Source organism: Mus caroli, chromosome X, assembly GCF_900094665.2.
Source record: "Mus caroli chromosome X, CAROLI_EIJ_v1.1, whole genome shotgun sequence".
NCBI lineage: Eukaryota > Metazoa > Chordata > Mammalia > Rodentia > Muridae > Mus > Mus caroli.
Window position 1 is genome coordinate 100,147,985 of NC_034589.1, and position 22,713 is coordinate 100,170,697.

At 41.1% G+C, this 22,713-nt stretch overlaps 2 protein-coding genes across 3 annotated transcripts in view; both read left to right on the plus strand.

The window, feature by feature from the left end:
• The window catches only part of Atp7a (ATPase copper transporting alpha), a 102,206-nt gene extending 95,398 nt beyond the window's left edge, over positions 1-6,808 (plus strand). For both annotated transcript variants that reach the window (XM_021153344.2, XM_029473176.1), the window contains exons 21-23: positions 519-636; positions 2,370-2,472; positions 3,398-6,808. In XM_021153344.2, the coding sequence (XP_021009003.1) occupies positions 519-636; positions 2,370-2,472; positions 3,398-3,674 (498 nt within the window). In that variant the 3' untranslated portion in view covers positions 3,675-6,808. The remainder of the gene's footprint in view (positions 1-518; positions 637-2,369; positions 2,473-3,397) is intronic.
• Positions 6,809-21,812: 15,004 nt separating this feature from the next.
• LOC110286179 (toll-like receptor 13) overlaps positions 21,813-22,713 on the plus strand; it is a 15,973-nt gene continuing 15,072 nt past the window's right edge. The window contains 1 exon segment of the mRNA XM_021152644.2: positions 21,813-21,854. The gene's annotated coding sequence lies outside the window, so the exon portion shown is untranslated.

The window sequence follows — 22,713 nt, forward strand, 5'->3', positions numbered from 1 at the left end:
TATTTTTTTATTAGCTATTTTCTTCATTTTCATTTCAAATGCTATCCAGAAAGTCCCCTATACCCTCCCCCGCCCTGCTCTCCAACCCGCCCACCCACTCCCGCTTGCTTCCTGGCCCTGGTGTTCCCCTGTACTGGGGCATATGATTTTTCACAAGACTAAGGGCCTCTCCTCTCAATGATGGCCGACTAGGCCATCTTCTGCTACATATGCAACTAGAGACATGAGCTCTGGGGGGTACTGGTTAGTTCATATTGAATAACAAGCTTCTGTTATGAGAAATAAGATTTAACAATAATATAGTTCTCTGCAACAATGTTCACTGACAACCATGAAAGTATTTTCAGAACCTTCAAAAAAAAAAATCTTCTGACCTTGACTTAAGGCCTAGCATTATCTGAAATTTGTACTCAATTCCCAGTTTGTCCCACAACATATGTAATTCTGTCGCACCGTGACATGTAGAGACAGCCCAAATGAAGTGGAATGTCACTAACATCACTGATCTCTCTTCTCAGAATGACCTTCTGGATGTTGTGGCAAGTATTGACTTGTCAAGGAAAACAGTCAAGAGGATTCGAATCAATTTTGTCTTTGCTCTAATTTATAATCTGCTTGGAATTCCCATCGCTGCTGGTATGCGAGTCTTAACAGTTTTTAGTTTTGTGGTTAAAGTCATTAGATACCGTAACATTGGAAGAATAGGCTTACCGTTTTTTAGTTCTGACCTTAGTTTTTACATATACCCTGCTAGTGTGATGAGTGGCACTGTTAAAAGCAGTAATGTTCAACAAACTTTATTATAGCCTAAACATTTGTAACATCTTGATACTTTTAAAATTTTCCCTCTATTTTTATAATTTGAAAATTTTCACACTTAAGTAAATGTTGAAAATATGGTACAGAATATCTGTACTGACACACATACATAATTAAAAATAAATATTTTTAAAATAAAATATGTATATATAATTTATTATTCACTTATTTTTACTGCATAAAAGGAATTTATGCATAATTTTGCTACTTAAATACAGCCACTGTTACCATTTTAAATTTTCTTACAGTTACTTCTACTCTGTACCAGTTTGCTCTTGTCACATAGTTCTGAATTTCCTGCTTTTTGAGTAATGTTCTGTTGTAGTCAGCAGGTATTCTTTTAGACTGGCAGATCAGGTGACAGAGTGACTGTAGGAATGTGAGTGATAAACACTAACAGACTTGTGCAATAATCGTCCGTGACCTTCCTACATTAATAATGACAGAGAAAATTCTCAAAGAACTAATTAAAAAAAAAAAACCTTTCTCCTTCTTTCTGGCTTGAAATGTAAACTAACTACAGAGATGTTTAGCCCAGGGGCACATAAATGCCTACAAAGCAATGTCCAGTAAGATTAAATCATGCAGTAAAAGATTTTTAAAAAATCATCTAAGTGATGATTACTTTAAGAAAAATAGAAAAATCCAGGTAAGCTCATAAAATTAAATGTTCAAATTTATATCCACATAAGAGCAACTATTAAAATGTCTACTGAAACCCAGTGTGTTTGGACGCGGTGGCTCACATCTATAATCCCAGCATTTGAGATGCCAAGGCAGGAGGATGGCAGCAAGTTCAAACCTAGCCTGGAATACCAAGTTCCAGATGTCAGGGCTACATAGCATGGCATTGCCTCAAAAAACTTAGATTGGCAGATGGGTACAAACACACACACACACAGATTGAAAATTTTAACTTAAGACAAAAAAGTTGGCCCAAGTATGACACTGTATGCCTAATTTAATCTCAGTCTTAGAAGAAAGCACTTACACAGTTCTCTGGGAGTTTAAGTCCAGACAGGGCTCCATAGTGAGATGTTGCCTCAAAAAGAAAGGAAGGAAGGAAGAAAGAAAAGAGGAAGAAAAGAGAAAGCATGTGTGTGTGTGTGTGTGTGTGTGTGTGTGTGTGTGTGTGTGTGTGTGTGAGTGAGGGGGGGAGAGAGGGAGATTGATTTAGTAGAGCATGGCCTTCCCAGTGCAGGGTGACTGCACCTGTGTCTACGCTGGGCTGGCAGGCTGGAGGAGACAAGCTGGCCAGTGTCTGGGAATCCCCGTACACTGGAGAAGTGAAGACTACCCAGCTACAGCTGTTGGCACACAGCAGTCTCCCTCCTGGCATGCGCCCTAGGGAAACACTTAAACATGAGTACATGAAGTATCCACAAGAATATTTATGGCAGCAGTCTACTAAGGAAAAATTCACAGCAGCACACATCTCCACAAACAAGAGGATAAAACACTGATGTCATGACAAAGGAAATTGTACATGTGTTGGAAATGTGTTGATGATTCATTTAGTACTGCCTACTCTAATCTAAACTTGTTTCCAGGAGTTTTTATGCCCATCGGTTTGGTTTTACAACCCTGGATGGGATCCGCAGCAATGGCCGCTTCATCTGTCTCTGTAGTCCTTTCTTCCCTTTTCCTCAAGCTGTGAGTAGGATGGCGCACTTATATTGCTATTTCATAGTCTGTCTTTGTGTTGTTGGGGTATGCCAAAATAATTGTGTATGTGTGTCTGACGTGCATGTGTGTGCATGTAGGTATGCACATGTATACACATGTACATAGAGATCAGAGGTCAACATGGAGTATCTTCTATTTTTCTTTACATTATAATTTGAGTCAAAGTCTCTGACTGCATCTGGGGTTCATCAGTTCAGTTAAAGTGGAAATGAGCCTCCAGACTTCTGCTTCGCCTCTGTAGTGCTAGGATCACAGGTGCCAGGCACCACACTCAGCTTTTATGTGGCGCTGAGGATTCAAACTCGGGTTCTCGAGTCTTGTATAGCAAGCACTTTATCCACTGAGCTGTCTTCCCAGACTTCCAAACAACTATGGAGGGGGGATGTGGGGAGGAGGAACCCTGGGAGGGGGACCAAGAAGGGGGCAGCATTTGGCATATAAATACATAAATAAATTTAAAATAAAAAATAAATTTTAAAAAAGAAAGAGAAAGATAAAAAGAATTATTAGGTAGTAACTAGTAAATATTAGCAAGCTGTGTGTGGTGGTGCACACTTGTAATCCCAGCACTCAGAGGAAGGGGTGAGAAAATCAAAAAGTCTAGCCTCAGCTACATAGTAAAGATACTGTCTCAAAACAAAAAGAAAAAAAGCTAAGTAGTTGTTATTTTTATGTAGTGTATACATTGCAGACATAAGCCCAAAGTGGACCTCACTGTCATATAGTAGCTTTGAGAAACAGGACTTTGGATTTTGTGATAGCATGAAGTTCAGTCCAAGCTAGTTTTCTAGCAGTAACCACTTTTGGATATCTCACACTGGGCAAATCTCCTTTTGTTTGTATGTACACCAAGCATCTACCTAACATCTGATTGCTTTAAATTTACATGCAGTTACAGGAAACCTACATATGACAATTATGAGTTGCATCCCCGGAGCCACACAGGACAGAGGAGTCCTTCAGAAATCAGTGTTCACGTTGGAATAGATGACACCTCAAGAAATTCTCCAAGGCTGGGTTTGCTGGACCGGATTGTCAACTATAGCAGAGCCTCCATAAATTCACTGCTGTCTGACAAGCGCTCCCTGAACAGCGTTGTTACTAGTGAACCTGACAAGCACTCGCTTCTGGTGGGCGACTTCCGGGAAGATGATGACACTACACTGTAAAAAGCCTTGGGGGATGCTGCTAGTTAAAGCTCATGTGCACTGACACAGCACTTACGTTGATATAGAAGGATCTTCTGTCAATCTCATGCTCTTACGTGCAGGATTCTATCTGAGTTGTATTTGGTAATGGTGAAAATATCTTTCTCAGGGCAGGAGCTCTGAACCTGGCATTATCTAAAAGAAATTCCCAGCAGTTTTTGTTTCATTAGTGATACAGAGGGGAGAATAGTGAGTTTAGAACAAGCTCTATAGTTAGAAGTTGCTAATGTGCTGCTAATATGGCAGATCATTTTTATTTGACCAAAAAAAAAAAAAGTGCCCAAAGACAGGACGATTAAAAATGTGAAGATTTGAGAGCATGATTTTGAGGGTATTCTTGAGCCTATATACTTGCCCCACTGGGGAGCAATGGCTTTCAAAGCACTGTACAAAGCACCTAGTTTAGAAGGAAAACAGTTGCAACTGTCTCAAAATAGATGTGCCTTATTTATTGTAGGCTTGCTTTCACCTCATAATTCATGTGCCATTGTCCTTTAGTTCCTAAGAGCCTACAGGATGGCTTTTGTCACCTCCTTTCAAGTGAGCCAAGTTTAGGTGGTTTTTCCTTGATAAAAATAACTGACAACAATCTCTTGGAATGAGGCAGGAGGATTACAAGTTCAAAGCCAGACACTAAGACCCTGTCTTAAAACATTGTCGTAGCTGACAGCTCTTCTGAAATCTTACTTTTCATCTCAAAATCTTCCTTCAGTTTCCCCAGCCCTGTGCTAGCTTTCAGTTCGTCTTTGTTCACAGTAGATGCAGTCTCTCCATCAGTCCCAGTCTAGAAACTTAGAACCTCTCTCACTGAGAAATTCTTCAAAGATTAACACTAATATATTAACATATACGGGCCATAGAAATGTATGTGGTCTCATTAAATTCATCTTTTGGGATATAATCACTTGGCTGGTATATTATAATTTAATAAAATTTTAGTCACCTCTGTTTTAAATAACTTATCAAAATGACTTTAAAATATTCTCATCACACAAAGCTGCTTTTATCAAAATACACACCAAACTGTAATAAAGAAATCAGAATATTCCTGGTTTATGATATCTTGTAGTTAAGTATGTTGTTCTATCATTCAAAATATTTGTGCTTATAAACTCTTAATCTTTTATTTTCATGCCATATTTTAAGCTACTAGCATAATGTCTAACATATAATTTGTGCTCTGAAAATGTTCATTTCTCCTTTTCAAGTCAATATTGAGTATAAAAATCATTTTTTATATTACTGGAATATAAAGTGAAATGGAGAATGGGTTTTGTCCACTCCACCACTTTTCTCTCTTATTCCTTCACACCCAACACCCACAAACGTTTACATTTTTCAATGCTGTCTTTCCAGATTTGGAAAAGACCTAACTTCTATCTTAGCTATCTTAGAGAGGTGAAACTTTTGATGAAGGTGCTATTAATCTAGAAAGGCAAACCTGTTTTAATGAAGTATGAATAAGTTTATATGCTTAAACTGTATTTTAAACCAATACTTATGCCGTCTTAAGAGTTTGAGTTTGTATATTTGTTTCTTAATTCTAGCAGATCATCATAATATAGCTCATTGGCTTCTAGAAGAGAGAGCTAAACTATAGATGTCTAGTAGTTTTTTCTTGCTCTGGATCCAAATTGAGAACATAAGTCCCCTAGTCGTCAGCCAGTTCTGTATATGTTGTTGAGTCCTCCTCCTCCTGCCTCCACGTCAAGCTATAGGGCAGTGAGAACAGCATTTCAGGTCACACTACCAGAAAAGAACCCGTTTGAGAGAGGCTGAATTCCTTAGAGAGGAGGGTCATTTAGAGAGGAGATCAAGCACGTTACTTTCAGTTGGCCACTGGTTTAAGTAATGGGCCACTGCTCAGAACAGGTTTTGTTAGTGCATGTATGTGTGTGTATGTGTATGTATACACACATGTATATACATACATACAGAGAGAGACAGCCAGAGAGACAGAGAGGGAGAGAGAGCATACATCTTTTGAGGTTCTTTATACTTTCCTTGCCACTCTTCTGAATTCACTCAGCAACCATTGTCCCTGTCAGAAGGCGCCATGGACACTTTGCTGTCCAGTGCTAATGCGGATTCAGCTAGGGGCCACCTTTTAACTTAAATATCCAAAGATGCCTTTTGAATTTAAGATTAAAACACAGCTAGAATATTTACTCTTGTAGTTTGAAAAGGATCGTTGTTAGGTGTGAAATAGAAATGTTGCTTTTCCTACTTTAGTATCACCATTTTAGGAAGTTACATTTGATGCCTTATGAACAAATAATTTTATATTATGCTTTAATTTTTTAAAAATTTTCCTTCATTCAGATAGATATAGAGAATGATTGAAATAGCACTATAGACACGATGTTTCCAAAAATGTGACTGTGCATATATTTTCTGTACACAGCTTAAAATCAAAAACGTATAGTAGAGGATTTTTCCATTATGTGTAGATTCTGTTTTAAAATTATTTTTCATATTTATTTTACTTATTTTACTCTACTTTGTTATTTTTTTGTATGAGGCATCTGGTTAAAGCTTAAGCTGCTTCTCTTCTTCCTCCTCCTCCTCCTCTTCCTCTTCTTCTTCCTCCTCCTCTTCTTCCTTCTCCTCCTCCTTTTTATACAGACATTCCTCATAATCACTCCTTTGAGTTATTTTGCTTTCTGTATTAAAAAAACATACTTCTTTACCAAATATCGATAGATAGATAGATAGATAGATAGATAGATAGATAGATAGATAGATAGATTCATGCCAAATCTTTACCAACTTTTACACTAACTTTCTTAAGTCCTTTCGTCTGGTATGAGTAGCTAGCTATAACACAAAGCATGAATTCTTATTTCTCAATCACATTAGCTTCTTTAATGATGTTGATAATAATTGACTTTTGTAGCCAGAGCCAGGTGTCTCAATCTTGTGTTTTTAAAGAAATGTATTATGAAATTTTGGTTAGAATCCAAAACAGGAGCGGGCAACTTTGTGCAATATTTCGTTTCTGTAGTTTAGTTTGTTTTTTCTCATGTGCATGTAATTGATATTTCTGCCGAAGATGTGCCTTCAACTTTATAATTATAGTGTTGTTTAAAAAAAAATGTTGTCAAGTGTCGCTGTGTTAAGTCATCCAGCCCCCTCTACCAACAGATCCACACTGCCCTCACTGTGCTATTGTGGTTGTCTGGCTGTTGTTTCAGCTGTAAATCCATGCTGTGTCAGGATCAGAGGCAGCAGCCCACATTCAGGTAGGGGACAAAAATCTGTTGTCTCTCAGATCCCGCTGCCCTGCTGCTGTCACTTAGAACACGAGACAAAGGACTGTGCATGATCTCTTCCCCTTTGTAGTGTCTAATAAATTCTTGAGACGGTATCTCCCCTCCATGAGCTTTGCTTGATTTGGGGGAGCCCTACGTGCTGTGAAGATCCCATTTACTGCCTGAACTTTTTCTGGGGAAGTGTGAGTGAATGTCCGCTCACTGCAGATAGAGCACTAACAACAAACAGGCTTGCTGAGCCAGTGAATTTATTGGGCTTTACCGGCAGGAACCTAAGTGACCCCCATGCAGCTTAATTACTGAAAGTCTCACACCACAGCCGTTTTGTCACCTCCTGACGCCATGTACAGCTGGCTAGAAACCTATACAGGTGGGAGAGAGGTGCGAGAGCCAATAGCTGAGATCTAGTGTGAGGGTCTAGGACACTCCTCATTCCTTTTATGAAGGAATGATTAACCAGATCTCGGGGCTCCTTTGAGTAGTCCCAGCTGCCATGCTTGGGGGAGGACAGTGGTCAACCCTACACAACATGCGTTCACAGACCCAGTACACCCTTACATTTAAAAGGCTTTTTAAAAAAACCTCAATTGTGAAAGCTGATTTCCATACCCAATGTATAGGATAATTCAGTCAGAAAAGGAAAACTAGGGACGGGGATAGCTGTCTCAGGATTGGGCTCTTGCTCTCTCTCTCTCTTTTTTTTTATGTAGATAATAGTTTTATTGGATATTTTCTTTATTTACATTTCAAATGTTAGCCCCTTTCCCGGTTTCCCCTCCACAAAACCCCCTATCCCATCCCCTATCCCCCTTCTATGAGGGTGTTCCCCCACTCACACCTCACCGCCCTGGCATCCCCCTATGCTGCAGCATCCATCCTTTCCAGGACCCAAGGGCCTCTCCTCCCACTGATGCCAGACAAGGCTGTCCTCTGTTACATATGCGGCTAGAGCCATGGGTTACACTCTTATGTTCCCATTTCTCATCCCTTTCTGCAAGGAGCAGCAGTGCAGCCGATGAGGTTTCAAAACCTTCCATATCTACCAAAGTGAAGGAGCCTTTGTCCTGGGAATGCTAGGTTAAGACATCAGAGGTCCTCGGAATGAGGTTAGATACTGAGAAATAGGGCTGTCTCTGCTTTCATTGGACCTGCCAGCCTTGCTGTACGGTTTTATCTTTCAATTTGTAGACAGGGATCATGGATTGGAAGGGAGTTACAAAAGGCAAGTCCCCTCACCCTCTTTTTGAGACAGCATTCTGTTTTGTAACCTTGGCTGGCCTGGAAGTTTCCATATAGACCTTGGTTGGCCATGAACTCACAGCTGCTACTGGGATTAAGGCATGTGTTACCATGCTTGCCTGAAAGGGAAGGCTCTTGGCAAGGCTGAAAGAGCTAGGTAACAGCAGCAGCTGATGGAAACTCCCTCTCAAGCTGACGGAAACGTTTGCAATTGACTAAGCAGCCTTTGGTGTTCTGTACCTATTACCCTTAAGTGGTGTCAGTTTAAGTGTCAGCACTCTGTCCCTCAGGTGACCAAGGCTGAACTATAAACTCAAGTGCTATCCTCACCCAATCAAAACACCCAGTTTCTTCATTGCCACATACAGTCACCAAGTACCACAGAAAAGCTAAGGTTAACTCAATCCATTCTAAAGGAACAATGCCTTTCAGAGCTTGCCAGAGGGATTCGCAATTTATGTGGAAAGCATTCTCTAACACCAAATGGCAATAACAACTGAAATAACAGGCCACATATGTAGAGAACATTTGGGGCCCGATGTGCCCAAAGATCTAGCTGAGTGCAGTAGCTCACACCTGTTATTGGAGCCCTCGGGAGGCAGAGGTAGGAGGACTGTTTGACTAGCTGGAGCTACATGCTGAATTCTATGCCAGCTTGGGCTACAGTGTCAGATCTTGTCTTAATAAGTTGTTACCTTACATTCCAGGAGATCTGGAGTCCAAAAAGAAAAGCAGTGCAAAAACTAGTGTTAGTAAAGTTGTACTTCCTTCAGAGGCACTCCAGTGCCTTGAGGGTTTGAGGCTACCGAAAGCTGCCTTGACCTATGGCTTCTTCATGGTATTGCTCCATCTTCTAGTTCCACTGTTGCACTATTAGCATCACTCTTCTTACAGTGACTTGCAAGATTATTTTGGGTCTACTAAGTTCATCTATGGTGATTTCCTTGGGTGCAGATCTTCAACTTAAGCATAGCCACAAAATCCCTTTTGCACCAAAGCCACTAAAGTCATAGCTTCTGGGAATTAGGACATCTTGGGGGCCTATCATGGAATCCATAGTCAACTTATTAACTTGGCCTGAAAGTTTCCTCAAGGGCAAAATGAGAATAATGCTGACTACTTTGGGGAATTAATTGTAAGGCTTACCAAGAATGGAAGTGATGTTCCTTTTTCTTTTCTTTTTATTTTTTTGAGACAGGGTTTCTCTGTGTAGCCCTGGCTGTCCTGGAACTCAACTTTGTAGACCAGGCTGGCCTTGAACTCAGAAATCCACCTGCCTCTGCCTCCCAAGTACTAGGATTAAAGGTGTGCACCACCACCGCCCAGCTGTTCCTTTTTTTTTAATGAAGCAGAGTTAGGGTTTATTAAAGATAATTTAAAATAGAGTTTAAGCATGCGAGTTACGAGAATGAGACCCTCCAGAAGAAAGTAAGACACACCCTTAACTGTGGGTGTGGACTTCTCGAAGAGAGTCACTGGAATGGGTATTGCAAAAAACACAGTGGTTACTGTCGTTGCTTCCTTGGCCTGAGCATAAAGAAAGAGAAACTGGCCATACCACTTGGGTGTGTTGGTCTTTTTTGGTATAGAGCTGTTTAAGTTGTTAATTATATATGTCACAGCTTTTCTCTTGCCTTTAAGAAACCTTCCTATAGTGTGCGTAAGGAGCACCAGTCTCCTTGCCAAGAGCATACACTTTTGGGTGCTTAAATTTAACAGTGTTAGCCTTCTCTTCCCCCCCACCCCCATAATTTTTGTTCTTTGTATATATGCCAGTTCCACTAAAATAACACTGCCTCATTGAACTATAGCAGAGTACGTTTGTATATTTAACATAACTCATGGGCAAAGAGTTTCCTTCAAATAGTTAACAAAACCTAACTGCCTCTGCTTAAAATAGATGTGTTTGTTTCTTGGTAAGTTGAACCACTATGATAAGAAAAAGAGCGTATGGATTCATAGAAGGAACACCTTATTAAAGAGAGCATCCCTGCTACAGACAGCCATGATAGCATCCCAAAGGGAAAGAGATTGACCCTTCACTTCCCAGAATGTTAGAAGAGTTACAACATTATCATGGGCAGTGATGGATTCTCGAAGAGAGAAAGTACTTCTGATTCCAAAGAGCAAAGGGGGAAATTCTTACTCTTACAAGTTTTCAGAGTGGAAGGCAGTTCAGTTCCATGCTACATGACCTTGACTTCATGCTACAAGTCAAGAAATCAGTGGTAAAGTCTAGCTACACCTCAAGGCTGTATTGGGTCTGAGCAATAGGGAAGGCTGACCAGGTCTCATCCTATAACTGAGAACGCTTAACACTCTGAGAACTTAGGGGTCGCAGCACACCTGATTGTCAAGTCCCTGGAGAGATTTACATGTCCTGACTACAGGGAGAAGTAAAGGCTGCTGAGATGTGTGATCTAATACCAACGGGTCACATTTTGGCTCCTGCTCCTAGGCCTGTCAGATAGCTTACTGGGTAAAGGCACTTGCCACATAAGCCTCATGACCTGAGTTTTGGGGGAAGGAGAGAGTTGACTCCACTGTTTTGTCCCCTAACCTCCATGTGAGTGCTGTGGTATGTATGTAAACACACACACACACAATTTAAAAAAAAATCTTTTACTTCTTGCTACTCCCAGGGTGGACCCAGACTTACCAGTGTTAACATCCCCTGGGAGCTTGTGAGAAATTCAAGTTCTCAAACCTCACCCTAGACTGACGGAACATGTGTGTTGACAGAGTCCCAGATGACTTATATAAACCTATTTTAGCATTCACTGTAATCCTAGCACCCAGGAGGTCGAAACAGGGAACCAAAAGTTCAAGGCCAGTCTTGAGTGCCAATTTTGCTGGGGGCCCCATCACTGTCAGAGAAAATACAGAAAGGGAGGAAAGTAAGAAGGAAGAAAGGCCAACCACTGCTTAACACTTGAGAAAGAGGCAGAGACCATCCTAAGATCCTTAAGACTCTCTTCCTTTCTCCACAGAAAGCACCAACAAAAAAGCAATTAGTACCTTACACCACTGAATTTCACTGTGCCTTGGGTGTGTTAGAAATACTGATAAAACTGTCAAGGACACACCTTCAGTAGTAGTCATCTGTCTTTCTCCCTCTCTCCTATAAGCTCTGGGTAGAATTTACATTTAAAATTTGCCCAGATAATTCTGTTAAAAAATGAAAGTTCTTTCTTCATTCTTTCATTGTTTCAATAAATATTGAATATCATATATGAGGTGCCATTCTAAATGTTGATGATACATAGGGCATAAAACATTCAAAACAAAAAACCAAAGCATTGTCTCAAGGATCTTCGATTCTGGTGTAGTGAGACGCAAATAAAATAGCATGATAGATGATAATAATTTGCATTCATTTTCTGTCAGTGTGATAAAATATGTAGAGAGGATCTATTTATCTTACAGAGTGGGAAGGAGACAGAAAGAGACCCCTTTGGCTCTTTTCCACCTTCCTCCAAGGGTGGAGTGGATGAACAGCATACAGAATAAATGGGAGCTACTTTATTGTCAGTTTGGGATTATAACCATTAAATGGGTAAAACAACTTAAAACTGATTGTCACGTGGGGTTTAAATGAAACAAATTGGAACTCATAACACAGGGGATGGTGGCTGAGAGCTGTTATAGACAGAGAAAGATTGTACCTCAAACTCCTGGAAGACTCTCGGATGCCAATCAAGAGCTATTCTTTGCAGAGCAAGTAAGTCTACAGCCCTGGCAAACGTTTGCAGCAGCTGATCTCTGAAGCGTCGGGAAGCTGCCACATCTGGAACCTGGAGTCTGCCTCAGAATTCTTGTCTGAATCTGAAACCTGGAGTCTTAGAGGCTGAGGCAGGGATGAGGAATCCCCTCTGCCAGCAGGGCGTTCTGATTGCTTGATTATCTTACTACATCCCACCAATCAGGGAAGAGCTGTCAAAAATTACTGGCAATTCAGGTTATTATGGAAGTCTATGTAGGCCTGTAGCAGCTCTTTTTCCAGCCTGGTAGTACTTAGGTAAAAAGCTCTGCCTTGGAGATCATTTTAGATCCAAACTATATCAGCTACCAATGGAAAAATGAACAGAGAAGGGGACACAGGGAATACTGGAGAGGAGTTGCTATTTAAGGTCTTCAGAGACATACCTACTGAAAATCTAGCATTAGAGAAAACCCTTGGAGTCAAGAGAATTTGCCATGAAGAGACATAAGAGGAGACCATTAGAGGAGGAGGAGGATACTATATGGTACACATATTTAAAAGATGTCTGCTGTTTATCGGAAATTCAAATAGAACTGGATGCCTTGTTACATTATCTGTCAGCCCTATTGAGGAAGCACAGAAACAATAATGGTGAATGGCAGTGGATATGGCTCATCAGGGTGGCAGCAATGGAGGAGACTCCTGGCCCCTGATTTCATTATTAAAGTAAGAGAGAAAAGAGTCAAGGACAACTCCATGTTTTGTTTTGTTTTGTGTGTGTGTGTGTGTGTGTGTGTGTGTGTGTGTTTTAAGAAGGCTGTGGCCAGGCATGATGGCACATACACTCAGGAGGCAGAGGCAGGGTGATCTTTGTGAGTTCAAGGCCAGCCTGATCTACATAGTGAGTTCTAAGATAGCCAGGGCTACATAGAGAGACCTTGTCTCCAAAAGAAAATGATGTAATTAATTGGGTGTAGTAGGGCATAACTGCAGGCTTAGCTACTCTAGAAGTTGAGGCAGAAATAATTGCTTGGCATGGGAAGTTCCAAACCAGCCTGGGTAATATAGTGAGGCATTGTCTCAACAAACAAGGCTGAGGCTATCATTTACTAAGATAAGGAAGACTGCAGGTGGAATGGGTTGACTTTGGGGGGCAGGAGAGAAAGGACGGTGAAATGTTCACTCTTGGCTGTAATTGTGATATATCCAATGGTGTCCCAGAGGAGATATGAAATAAGTAAGTGAATATACAAAATTCGAATTGTGAGATATATAAAATACAAAATCAATATGTGAGCCTATGGGTGACATTTCTCATTCAAGCCATAATGGTGGGCATTCCAAAAATACATTTGAGAGTTAACTCAGCAGTTAAGAGTACCTGCTACTCTTTCAGGAGACCAAGCATGTGCATGGTATATGGACATCATTCAGACAAAACACCCATACACATTTTGAAAATATTTTTTAAAAATCTCAACTTACGCCGGGCGGTGGTGGCGCACGCCTTTAATCCCAGCACTCGGGAGGCAGAGGCAGGCGGATTTCTGAGTTCGAGGCCAGCCTGGTCTACAAAGTGAGTGCCAGGACAGCCAGGGCTACACAGAAAAACCCTGTCTCGAAAAAACCAAAAAAAAAAAAAAAAAAAAATCTCAACTTAAATGGATGTGATTCATTTTATATACCTTGATTATTTGTGTGTGTGTGTGTCTGTGTGTATGTGTGATGCTGAGGGTGGAATCTAGGTCCTTGAGTCTTCTAGGAAAGCACCCTGTCACAGAGCTACATCCCTGACCCTTCATTTCTTTTGTGAGGATCACCTAAACTTGAGCTCCTCCTGTTTCAGTTAACAGCATCCACTGGGCTCTTTATAGCTAAAGGAAATCAAGTTTCTCAGTTCATCTTGTGATGACTTCTTGCTGCACCAGCTTTGGTAAGTAGTTTGTAGAACTGTGTTCCCTTGTATGCCAGTATTAGCCACATAACTCATTTTGCAAGAGATTTGAAAAGCAGAAGTGAAGCAACATCTCCACAGTGATTTATCTATTTATTCTGGGAAAGCCGGTGACTTGCCTGAAGCACTGCGGTGGTTAGCACACATTGTTGCTGGCCCCTGGCTCACCTTGGTGTGGGTGGCACCTGGCCCCACAGATCTTTAGCCACCACTAAAGCCCCTCTAACAGCTGGTGTTAAAGCCAGAACAGGTACAAGTGCAGCCTGTGAAGGTACCACCTTCTTCTCTTCCCCTTCAGCCATTCACAGCAGCTGGAGAGACCGTGCTGGTCATGGCTCTCCTTAGCACCCTGGCTGGCCTTGGCAGCCTGAATACTCAGGCTTCTGTGCAAGGAAGAAAGTCAATCTCAAAAGGAAGCAGAAGGGAAGAGAGCAATGCTCCAATTGGAAGACTTTCATATTTCAATGTGGCATTTAAATCCATGGTGCTGCTTTTGGTTGCTTTTCTTTTCCTAAATGCAGTCTCCGGTGTTTCCGCACTTAGAGACAACTGATGGTAATGTTGTGATAGGTGCCCTTTAAGATTTTTCTTTTGCACACAACCAAAGCCCAACCAAAGTGGTTTTCCCCTGTGGCTGAGCGACTTGGAGTAGTGAAATTTAGCAGCCAATAGTTTTTCTCACTAGAGACAGTCCCCACCCACAGATCCCTAACCTCTCTGGAAGGCAGTGGTTGGGTTAGCTGCAACCTTTGTATTAGAGAAGTAACATGGGCGGGGTTAGAAAGTGAGGGTAAGGGAGAGCACACACTTAACAAGATAGGGCATAGAGTTTGATCCCTGGCATCATAAAAGAAAGCAACTCTATCCACACACACACACAAATATACATATATACATACATACATATACATATATATATATATATTTTTAAAGGAACTATGCTTTCAGTACAAGCCAAAAATTCTCCCAAAAGAAACAAATGAGGCAGCCAACAAGCAGGTATAGGTGCAGGTTCAGAATCAATATCGTTTCTCTGTGGCTTTGGGAACATGCAGGAGTACGCGGTTGAGATGAGTGTAACATGAGTCAGAACTTCTGGTCAGATGCCTTGTGAGAAAGTCATGTTTCCTCCAGCTAGACGCTTAGAGCTGTCATCTCCACTATACCATGGCACTTGCCATAGCTGACAGATGCTTTTGCAGCAGCTGTTCTTCAGTGTGCTGCCCTCCCTGAGTGCTGCTTCATGGTCACCAGCCTTTAATTACTGTGGGGGCTGTGTGAAAGTGACCTTGAGATGTCCCCTTCTTCCAGCAGTCTGAGACCTGTGTGCCTGTCCACTGGGGTCAGCTTCTCACCATTAGATATGAACCTTTAACCTCGAGAAGAGGTGGGGAACTGGGAAGTGAGCTGAGCAGATGAGGAACTCACAGCTCCTCTTGTTTGTCGACACAGCAGAATAATAAAATATGCAGTCGGGGATTGTCATCAGAGCGGCTTCCTCTGGCGGGAGCAGATGCAGAAACCCACAGCCACGCATTAGGCTGAGCTCAGGGAACCCCATGGAAGAAGAGGAGGAAGAATTGTAGTAGCCATAGGAGTCCATGGACACCACAAAGAAACCTACAAAATTAACTAACGTGGGCTCATAGGGGCTCACAGAGACTGAACAAACAGCCAGAGAGCCTGCATGGGCTTTACCTAGGTCCTCTGCATATATGTTATGGTTGTTAGTTAACTTGATGTTCTTGTGGGACTCCTAATAGTGGGACTGGGAGCTGACTCTTGCGTGCTTTATGGACCCTTTTACTGGGTTGCCTCGTCCAGCCTTAATAGACACCTAGTTTTGGTTTTTTTGTTGTTGTTGTTTTTTGGGTTTTTTGTTTGTTTGTTTGTTTTGTTTTGTTTTTTGAGACAGGGTTTCTCTGTGTAGCCCTGGCTGCCCTGGAACTCACTTTGTAGACCAGGCTGGCCTCGAACTCAGAAATCCACCTGCCTCTGCCTCCCAAGTGCTGGGATCAAAGGTGTGTGCCACCACTGCCTGGCTTAGATACCTAGTTTTATTGCATAGTCCTGGTCTACAAAGTGAGTTTGGATAGTATCCCTGGGAGGCCTGCTCTTTTCTGAAGGGAAATGGAGGAGAAGTGGATCTGAGGGAGAGGGAGTGGGGAAGGGAATGGGAAGAGTGGAGGAGGGGAAACTGTGGTCAGGATGCATTGTATAAGAGAAAAAAATGAAAAGAATACATATATATATGTTGTATGTATAATTTTTTCTTTTTTCATGTGTGTATGTATATATGTATATATATATATATGAATGATATGTACTGGGGAAATGGCAGAGACCTAAAGTCTTCTGGGCTCCTACTACATGGTTTGATTGACATTTTTGCTCACAAGGTTGAGGTAATGGGAAATAGTAGTGGAGCTCACTTTTGTTCCCATGGTTGTCCTAGCCAAAGATAACAAAGATAAGATTAAAGCTCTTTTCATCTTCCCCTACCTCTTTCCTATATCTCTGACCTGGTTAAGTAGTCTAACCCCTGAGCAGAGTATAGGTTCTCTCACATAGCAACCCATTTGAAACTCCTTTTTGTGTCTGCCCCACTTCCCAGATCTCTTAAAGTTATACCATGCATCGTTAGCCTGAGACATTCTTCTTCAGGCAATATGACCAACATATCTTTTTAACATCCTGACTTTCTGTAAAATCAACTTTCATAAAGTTCATTTTAAACTGTGGGCCTGAAGCTGGGTGAATAGCACAGTGGATAAGAGTGTCTGCCGCAGCCAGGCATGGTGGCACACGCCTTTAATCCCAGCATTCCAGAGGCAGAGGCAGGCAGATTTCTGAGTTCGAGGCCAGCCTGGTCTACAAAGTGAGTTCCAGGACAGCCAGGGCTACAGAGAAACCCTGTCTCGAAAAACCAAAAAAAAAAAAAAAAAAAAAAAAAAAAAAAAAAAAAAAAAAAAAAAAAAAAAAAAAAAAAAAAAAAAAAAAAAAAAGCAAAGCAAAACAAAACAAAACAAAACAAAAAAAGAGTGTCTGCTACACAGTCATGAGAACCTGCGTTCAAATCCTCAGTATCTACAAACAAAGCTGGATGTGGCTGTCTTTGTCTATAATCCCAGTGCTGGGGGGGAGGATTGCTGGGGCTTAGTGAGAGATTCTCTCTCAAGAGAAGAAAGTGATAGAGCAGGACCCCCAGACAGCCTCCTCTGGCACACCTGCATAAATGTGTGCATATGCAGCATGCAAATTAAAAATCTAAGGAAATTAAAAATAAAATAAATTACCAAAATTGTGGTCCTCACCGGGGATATATCTTGCTGGAGGGATGCATGTATGTATGTGTGTGTATATAAATGTATGTATGTATGTATGTATGTATGTATGTATGTATGTATATGTAGCTCAGTGGTAGAATGCTTATCTAACATGCATATGCATAAAAACCTGAGTTCAATCTCCAGTATTAGAAAAACAAGAGTGAGTTAGTTCTAAGCCAGCCTGGTCTACAGAGAGAGACCCTCCCCCTCAATCTCTGAAAACCAAGAAAGAAGCCCTTGAAACTTGCAGGCTTGCCAGTGCTGAACCCCGTGATGCCGGTGAGATTAAATGTTGAGGGGAATGTTGTTAGTGCTGCTTTTCGAATCAACTAAACTTGCTAAGTATTCTTCAGTTGGTTACTATGAACAGGCTTCCCACTATATTTTGGAAATAATCTCTTAAGAGCAAACATACTTGTAAAAGAATTTAGCAACTATTTATGGTCTACTACCTTTGGAAGACAGAGATTAATTTCTGTTGCTCTCCAGCATAACTGGCACATAAGAAGTTTGTGGAATCGGAAAACTCACACCTTTAAATTTACCCTGATTTAATTGTGCAATGTATTTGCCACATTTTCTCGAGTTATATAAGCACAGTAGATGCGCGAGGTGTTTAGAATCTTCACACTCGCGACAATGTTAATTTAGAGTCTGAATGTGTAATTCAGTGATAGAGCATCAGCTTGTTTAGAAAGGACCAGGCTTCAGGCTCCATCTGCAGCACTGCCAGAAGCAGTTAGGGAAGAGCTGAGAGGGAAGATCTGTAGGGTGCCAACAGAGGCTTTCCTCGGCGAGCTGCTCACTTCAAGTCTTCTTTCAAATGATGTCTGAATTTTGCCAGAAACTGCTTCAAATCAACATTTGTCACTTTGTCTGTGATTTCACTTCTCCATTTCCTTTAGAAACCCATTCATGTCGACAGAAAAAGCAGAAACAGACTAGGAATGAGGCACATTTTTTTGTTCTGTCATGGAAAGCAGTGTACCATCTATCTGTCTATCTATCTGTCTGTCTGTCTATCTATCTGTCTATCTATCTATCTATCTATCTATCTATCTATCTATCTATCTATCTATCTATCTATCTATCTGTCTATCTATCTCCTTTTCCTGGTAGCTCACATTCCAGAGGAAAGCACCTTGTTATTTTGTCTTGTTTTCTGAGTCATTCTCTTCCCCATGGACTACCGCTTTTCACTTTCTGTTCTCAGATTCCCACCCCCTTGACAAAATCACATGTGAAAGCAAACTTATCAGTATATCATCAGGATCATTTTTTATTTTATCTTCTCTATTTTAGGTCCTTAAATCTTTTTTCTTTTTTGTAAATAAATATTTATTTGCAATTGTCACATTCTTTGGGGATTGTATTCCTTTTTATACACCCTCATTAGGAGATCATACTATATTTATGTTTTTCCTAATTTTTTGAACTTGATGATGATGATGATGATAATGATGATGATGATTTTTGGAACAGGATATCTCTGTGCAGCTCTGGCTGTCCTGGAAGTAGCTCTGTAAGCCAGGCTGGTCTCAAACTCAGAGATCTTCCTTCCTTCCTTTGCCTCTCAAATACTGGCATTAAAGGTATGTACAGTCATACCCAGCTCTATTGTTATTTTTAATTTTGTGTGTGCGTGTGTGTGTGTGTGTGTGTGTGTGGTTTGTGGTGTGCTGAGGTCAAGGCAGGAAGAGGAACTCAAGACAGGAATTTAAAGATAGAAACCATGGCTTAATGCTGTTTGCTGGCTCATTCACAGGCTCATGCTTAGCTATGTACAGCCCAGGACCACTAGCCTAGGGATGATACCACCTACAGTGGACTGGATCCTCCCATATCAATTATCAATCAAAATAATGCTCCATAGACATACCAACACTTGACTTCTCTCAATGACAAGCTATGATCTGGAAGTATAGAATTAATTAAACCCTTTCTTTCCCAAGTTGCTTTTAGTTGTGGTGTTTATCACTGCAACAGAAAACAATGTAGCACAATTAGTAATTAAAAAAAAAACAAATTAAAACAATGCTAGGGTTCATAAGGACTCATCTGTCCTTGAGGAATTATAGGCAATTAATAGTTGGTAGGAGAAGGGAGTCATATTCCTCAGTGATATAGGCACTGGTAAGTTGCCTTTGCTCAAGTAGATATAACCCCTAACCATGCTCATGCAAGCAACATTAATCAAATGCTGTAGGTCTCAGTAAAAACAAGATAAGAGGTGCTGAAGAGACGGTTTAGTGATTAAAAACACTTCCTGGTCTTCCAGCAAAAATTCAGTTCCCAGTATCAATGCCAGGTCGCTTAGAATTCCCTGTAACTCCAGCTCCAGGAAATCGAATGCTCTATTCTGTCCTTCTAGAGCATCCATCCATACATGCAGTCTGGTTGTTGGTCTGAGAATGGATGTCTTAGTTACTTTTCTATTACTGTGATAAGACATCATGACCAAGGCAACTTATAGAAGAAAGGGTTACTGTGGCTTACTGTTTCAGAGGGTTAGAGTACATGACTGCCATGGTAGGGAGCATGGCAGGAGGCAGGCAGGAATGGAGCTGGAGTAGTAGTTGAGAGCTCATATCTTGAAACATTGCCATGAGGTAGAGGTTGAAACAATGGAAATGGCTCTAGTCTTTTGGAACCTCAAAGCCTATCCCCAGTGATATACCTCCTCCAACAAGACCACACCTTCAAATTCTTCACAAACAGTTCCACTAACTGAGGACTACATATTCAAACACATGACCTTATGTGAGATTATTCCCATTCAAACCACTAGGGGAGGACCATCTTGGATTATGCATACAGACGGATGGATAACAGTGATGCTAGATTGATTGGACCTTAGTGGACCAGTGGGAGTAGCAAGTTAGAAGCTTCTTAATATAGGTCAAAGGCAGAATGGAATGTGACCAGATGACAGAGCATTTTAAAGTCAGTAGTGTTTTTTTTTAATTAAAAAATTATATTTATTTATTTGTGTGTGAGGAAGGTGTCCTTGCAGGAGTGACTTTTCTCTTTCCACCAGGAATAGAAGTAGCAAGTGCCTTTACCTGCTGAGCCATCTCACCAGCCTTCTAGCCTAGGTTGTTCTCAAACTGTTTATGTAGCCAAGGAAGACCTTCAAGTTTTAGTTCTCCTGGTCTCTACCTCTTATGTGCTGAATGTGCCACGATGACAAGTCTCAAATGCATGACTTCATTTTTAAAACATATACACATTGTCCCAATCAATATTCTATTGCTATGAAGAGACATCATGACCACAGCAACTCCTCTAAAGGAAAGCATTTTATTAGGACTGGCTTGGAGTTTCAGCATGCCAGGAAACATGATGTAGGAGAAGGAGCTGGGAGTTCTGTGTCTGGATCTGCAGGCAGCAGGGAAAAAGACACAGTGGGCCTGGCTTGAGCTTCTGAAATTTCAAAGCCCACCCCCAGTGGTCACACCTAATCCTCAAGTAGTGCCACTCCCTGGTGACTAAGCTTTCAAATACATGAGCTTTTGGGGGCCATTTTTATTCAAACCACTACACACATAACATCTGCTTAAGTCTACTAACTGTTGCTTGTTTGTAAGTGTGCTTAGGGTTGACCACTTGAAATTAGACAAAATATCAAGGGGGTCATCTTTAGAGAAGACTGATTCTCCTTCTCTTAAACCAGCCCCTGATGGAGTGGTGACTTGAGGATTTGGTCTTTGTACTGGTTGGGTTTTGCCAACCTGACACAATCCCAGAAATACCTGGGAAGAGGGACTCCCAATTGAGGAATTTCTTCCCTTTAGATTGCCATGTCTATGGCAGTTTTTTGATTGTTAGTTGTTGAAGCCCACTGTGGGGGCTGGCATCTCTGGGCAAGTGGGCCTGGGCTATGTAAGAAAGCTGGCTGAGCAGCCCTGCAAACAGTGTTCCTTCATAGTCTCTGCTTCAGGTTCTGCCTCTAGGTTCCCTTTGAGTTTCTTGCCTTGGTGGGACTTGATGACGGACTGTTACCTGTAAGAATATTTCTGCCTCACCCCTAGTCCCTTCTGTTAGTGTTTTATCACAGCAACAGAAAACAAATTAAGACAGTCTCATAGGGGTTTGTTTGTTTGTTTGTTTGGCCACTGTTTTAGGCAGGTAATCAAATTATGTTTCCCCAAATGAAGTAAATATAGACTAACCCAAGGAACCCAATCAATTAGGCAATAAAATGTGTGGTGGATGAAAAGTCAAAGGTCAAGTAGCAGAGTTAGCTATCCTGATCCCACAGTTTAACCACAACTGGGACCTTAAGGTATGGGGCCAGGTACGGGGCAGGATGGTTTGCAACACCAAGACATGATCTGGCTGAGCATCCCCAAATAAGCCTACACAGCAAGTAACTCAGGGAATGTATGGTGGGCAGAAGGTGAGTGCTCCCTTCAAGACTGTACTTTGCAATACACATCAAATAGGACTTTGGTACATCTAACATACACCTCCTTGCCCGCCTCTTTCACCATGCCTAAAAAAAAAAAAGAGAGAAGAGGAAGGAAATGTCTCATGTCCTAAGAGTTTAGAACAACCATCACGGGGTTTTTAAGAGTTCTAAAACAGAATGTCATTGTTTAGCAAAGATGAACAATTGTACCATGTGCTAGGAGCTTCTGAGAGGTAAGTTGAGCTTTCTTGACTTGATTCTATTTCAGCAGTATACAGCAAACAATGGAAATATTCCAATTTTTGTTTGAAACAGATCTCATATAACCCAAGCTTGCCTGCAGCTCTCTTCTTGAACCACTGATCTTCAGTTTCAAGGGTACCGGGATTACAAGCAAGCATCACCACTTCTGCTCAAGAATTTTTTTTTTAATTTGATATAACTCACTTCATGACTCCTACCATAGACAGTAGTAGTATTGCACCGAAGGGAAGTGTTATTTATTTTCTTATTACTGCAAAGTCCCTGTTCCCTGGTACTTATACTTTTTAATGTTGTTGTTGCTGCTGTTTATTGTTGTTGTTGTTGTTTATTGTTATTATTGAGACAGGGTGCTATGTAATCCAGGTGGGCCTCAAACTAGCTTGATTTTGAAGATCACTTTGAACATTTGCTTTAAAATGTACTCTTATGTTTCATATAAGCTTTCTAATGTAGTATATGCAAATTTATTTTTTTATTATTTTAATAAGCTTTTTTAAATTGTAAATTTTCCTTTGTCTTTTTTTTTGTTATTGTTGTTCATTTGTTAAAGACAGAGTCTCACTATATAGACTGCAGCATGGAAGTGACTATGTAGACCAGGTCAGCCTCAAGTTCACTGAAATACACCCGCCTCTTCCTTCACTGCCTTAAAGTACTGAGATTAAAGGTATGGGCCACAGTGCCTTCTTTGATTTTTGAGTCAGAGTCTAGCCACAATAGCCCAGATTTGCCAAGAATTTGCTTCCTGCCTTAGCTTCCAGAATGCTAGGGTTACAGATTTGCTCTCTCTCTCTCTCTCTCTCTCTCTCTCTCTCTCTCTCTCTCTCT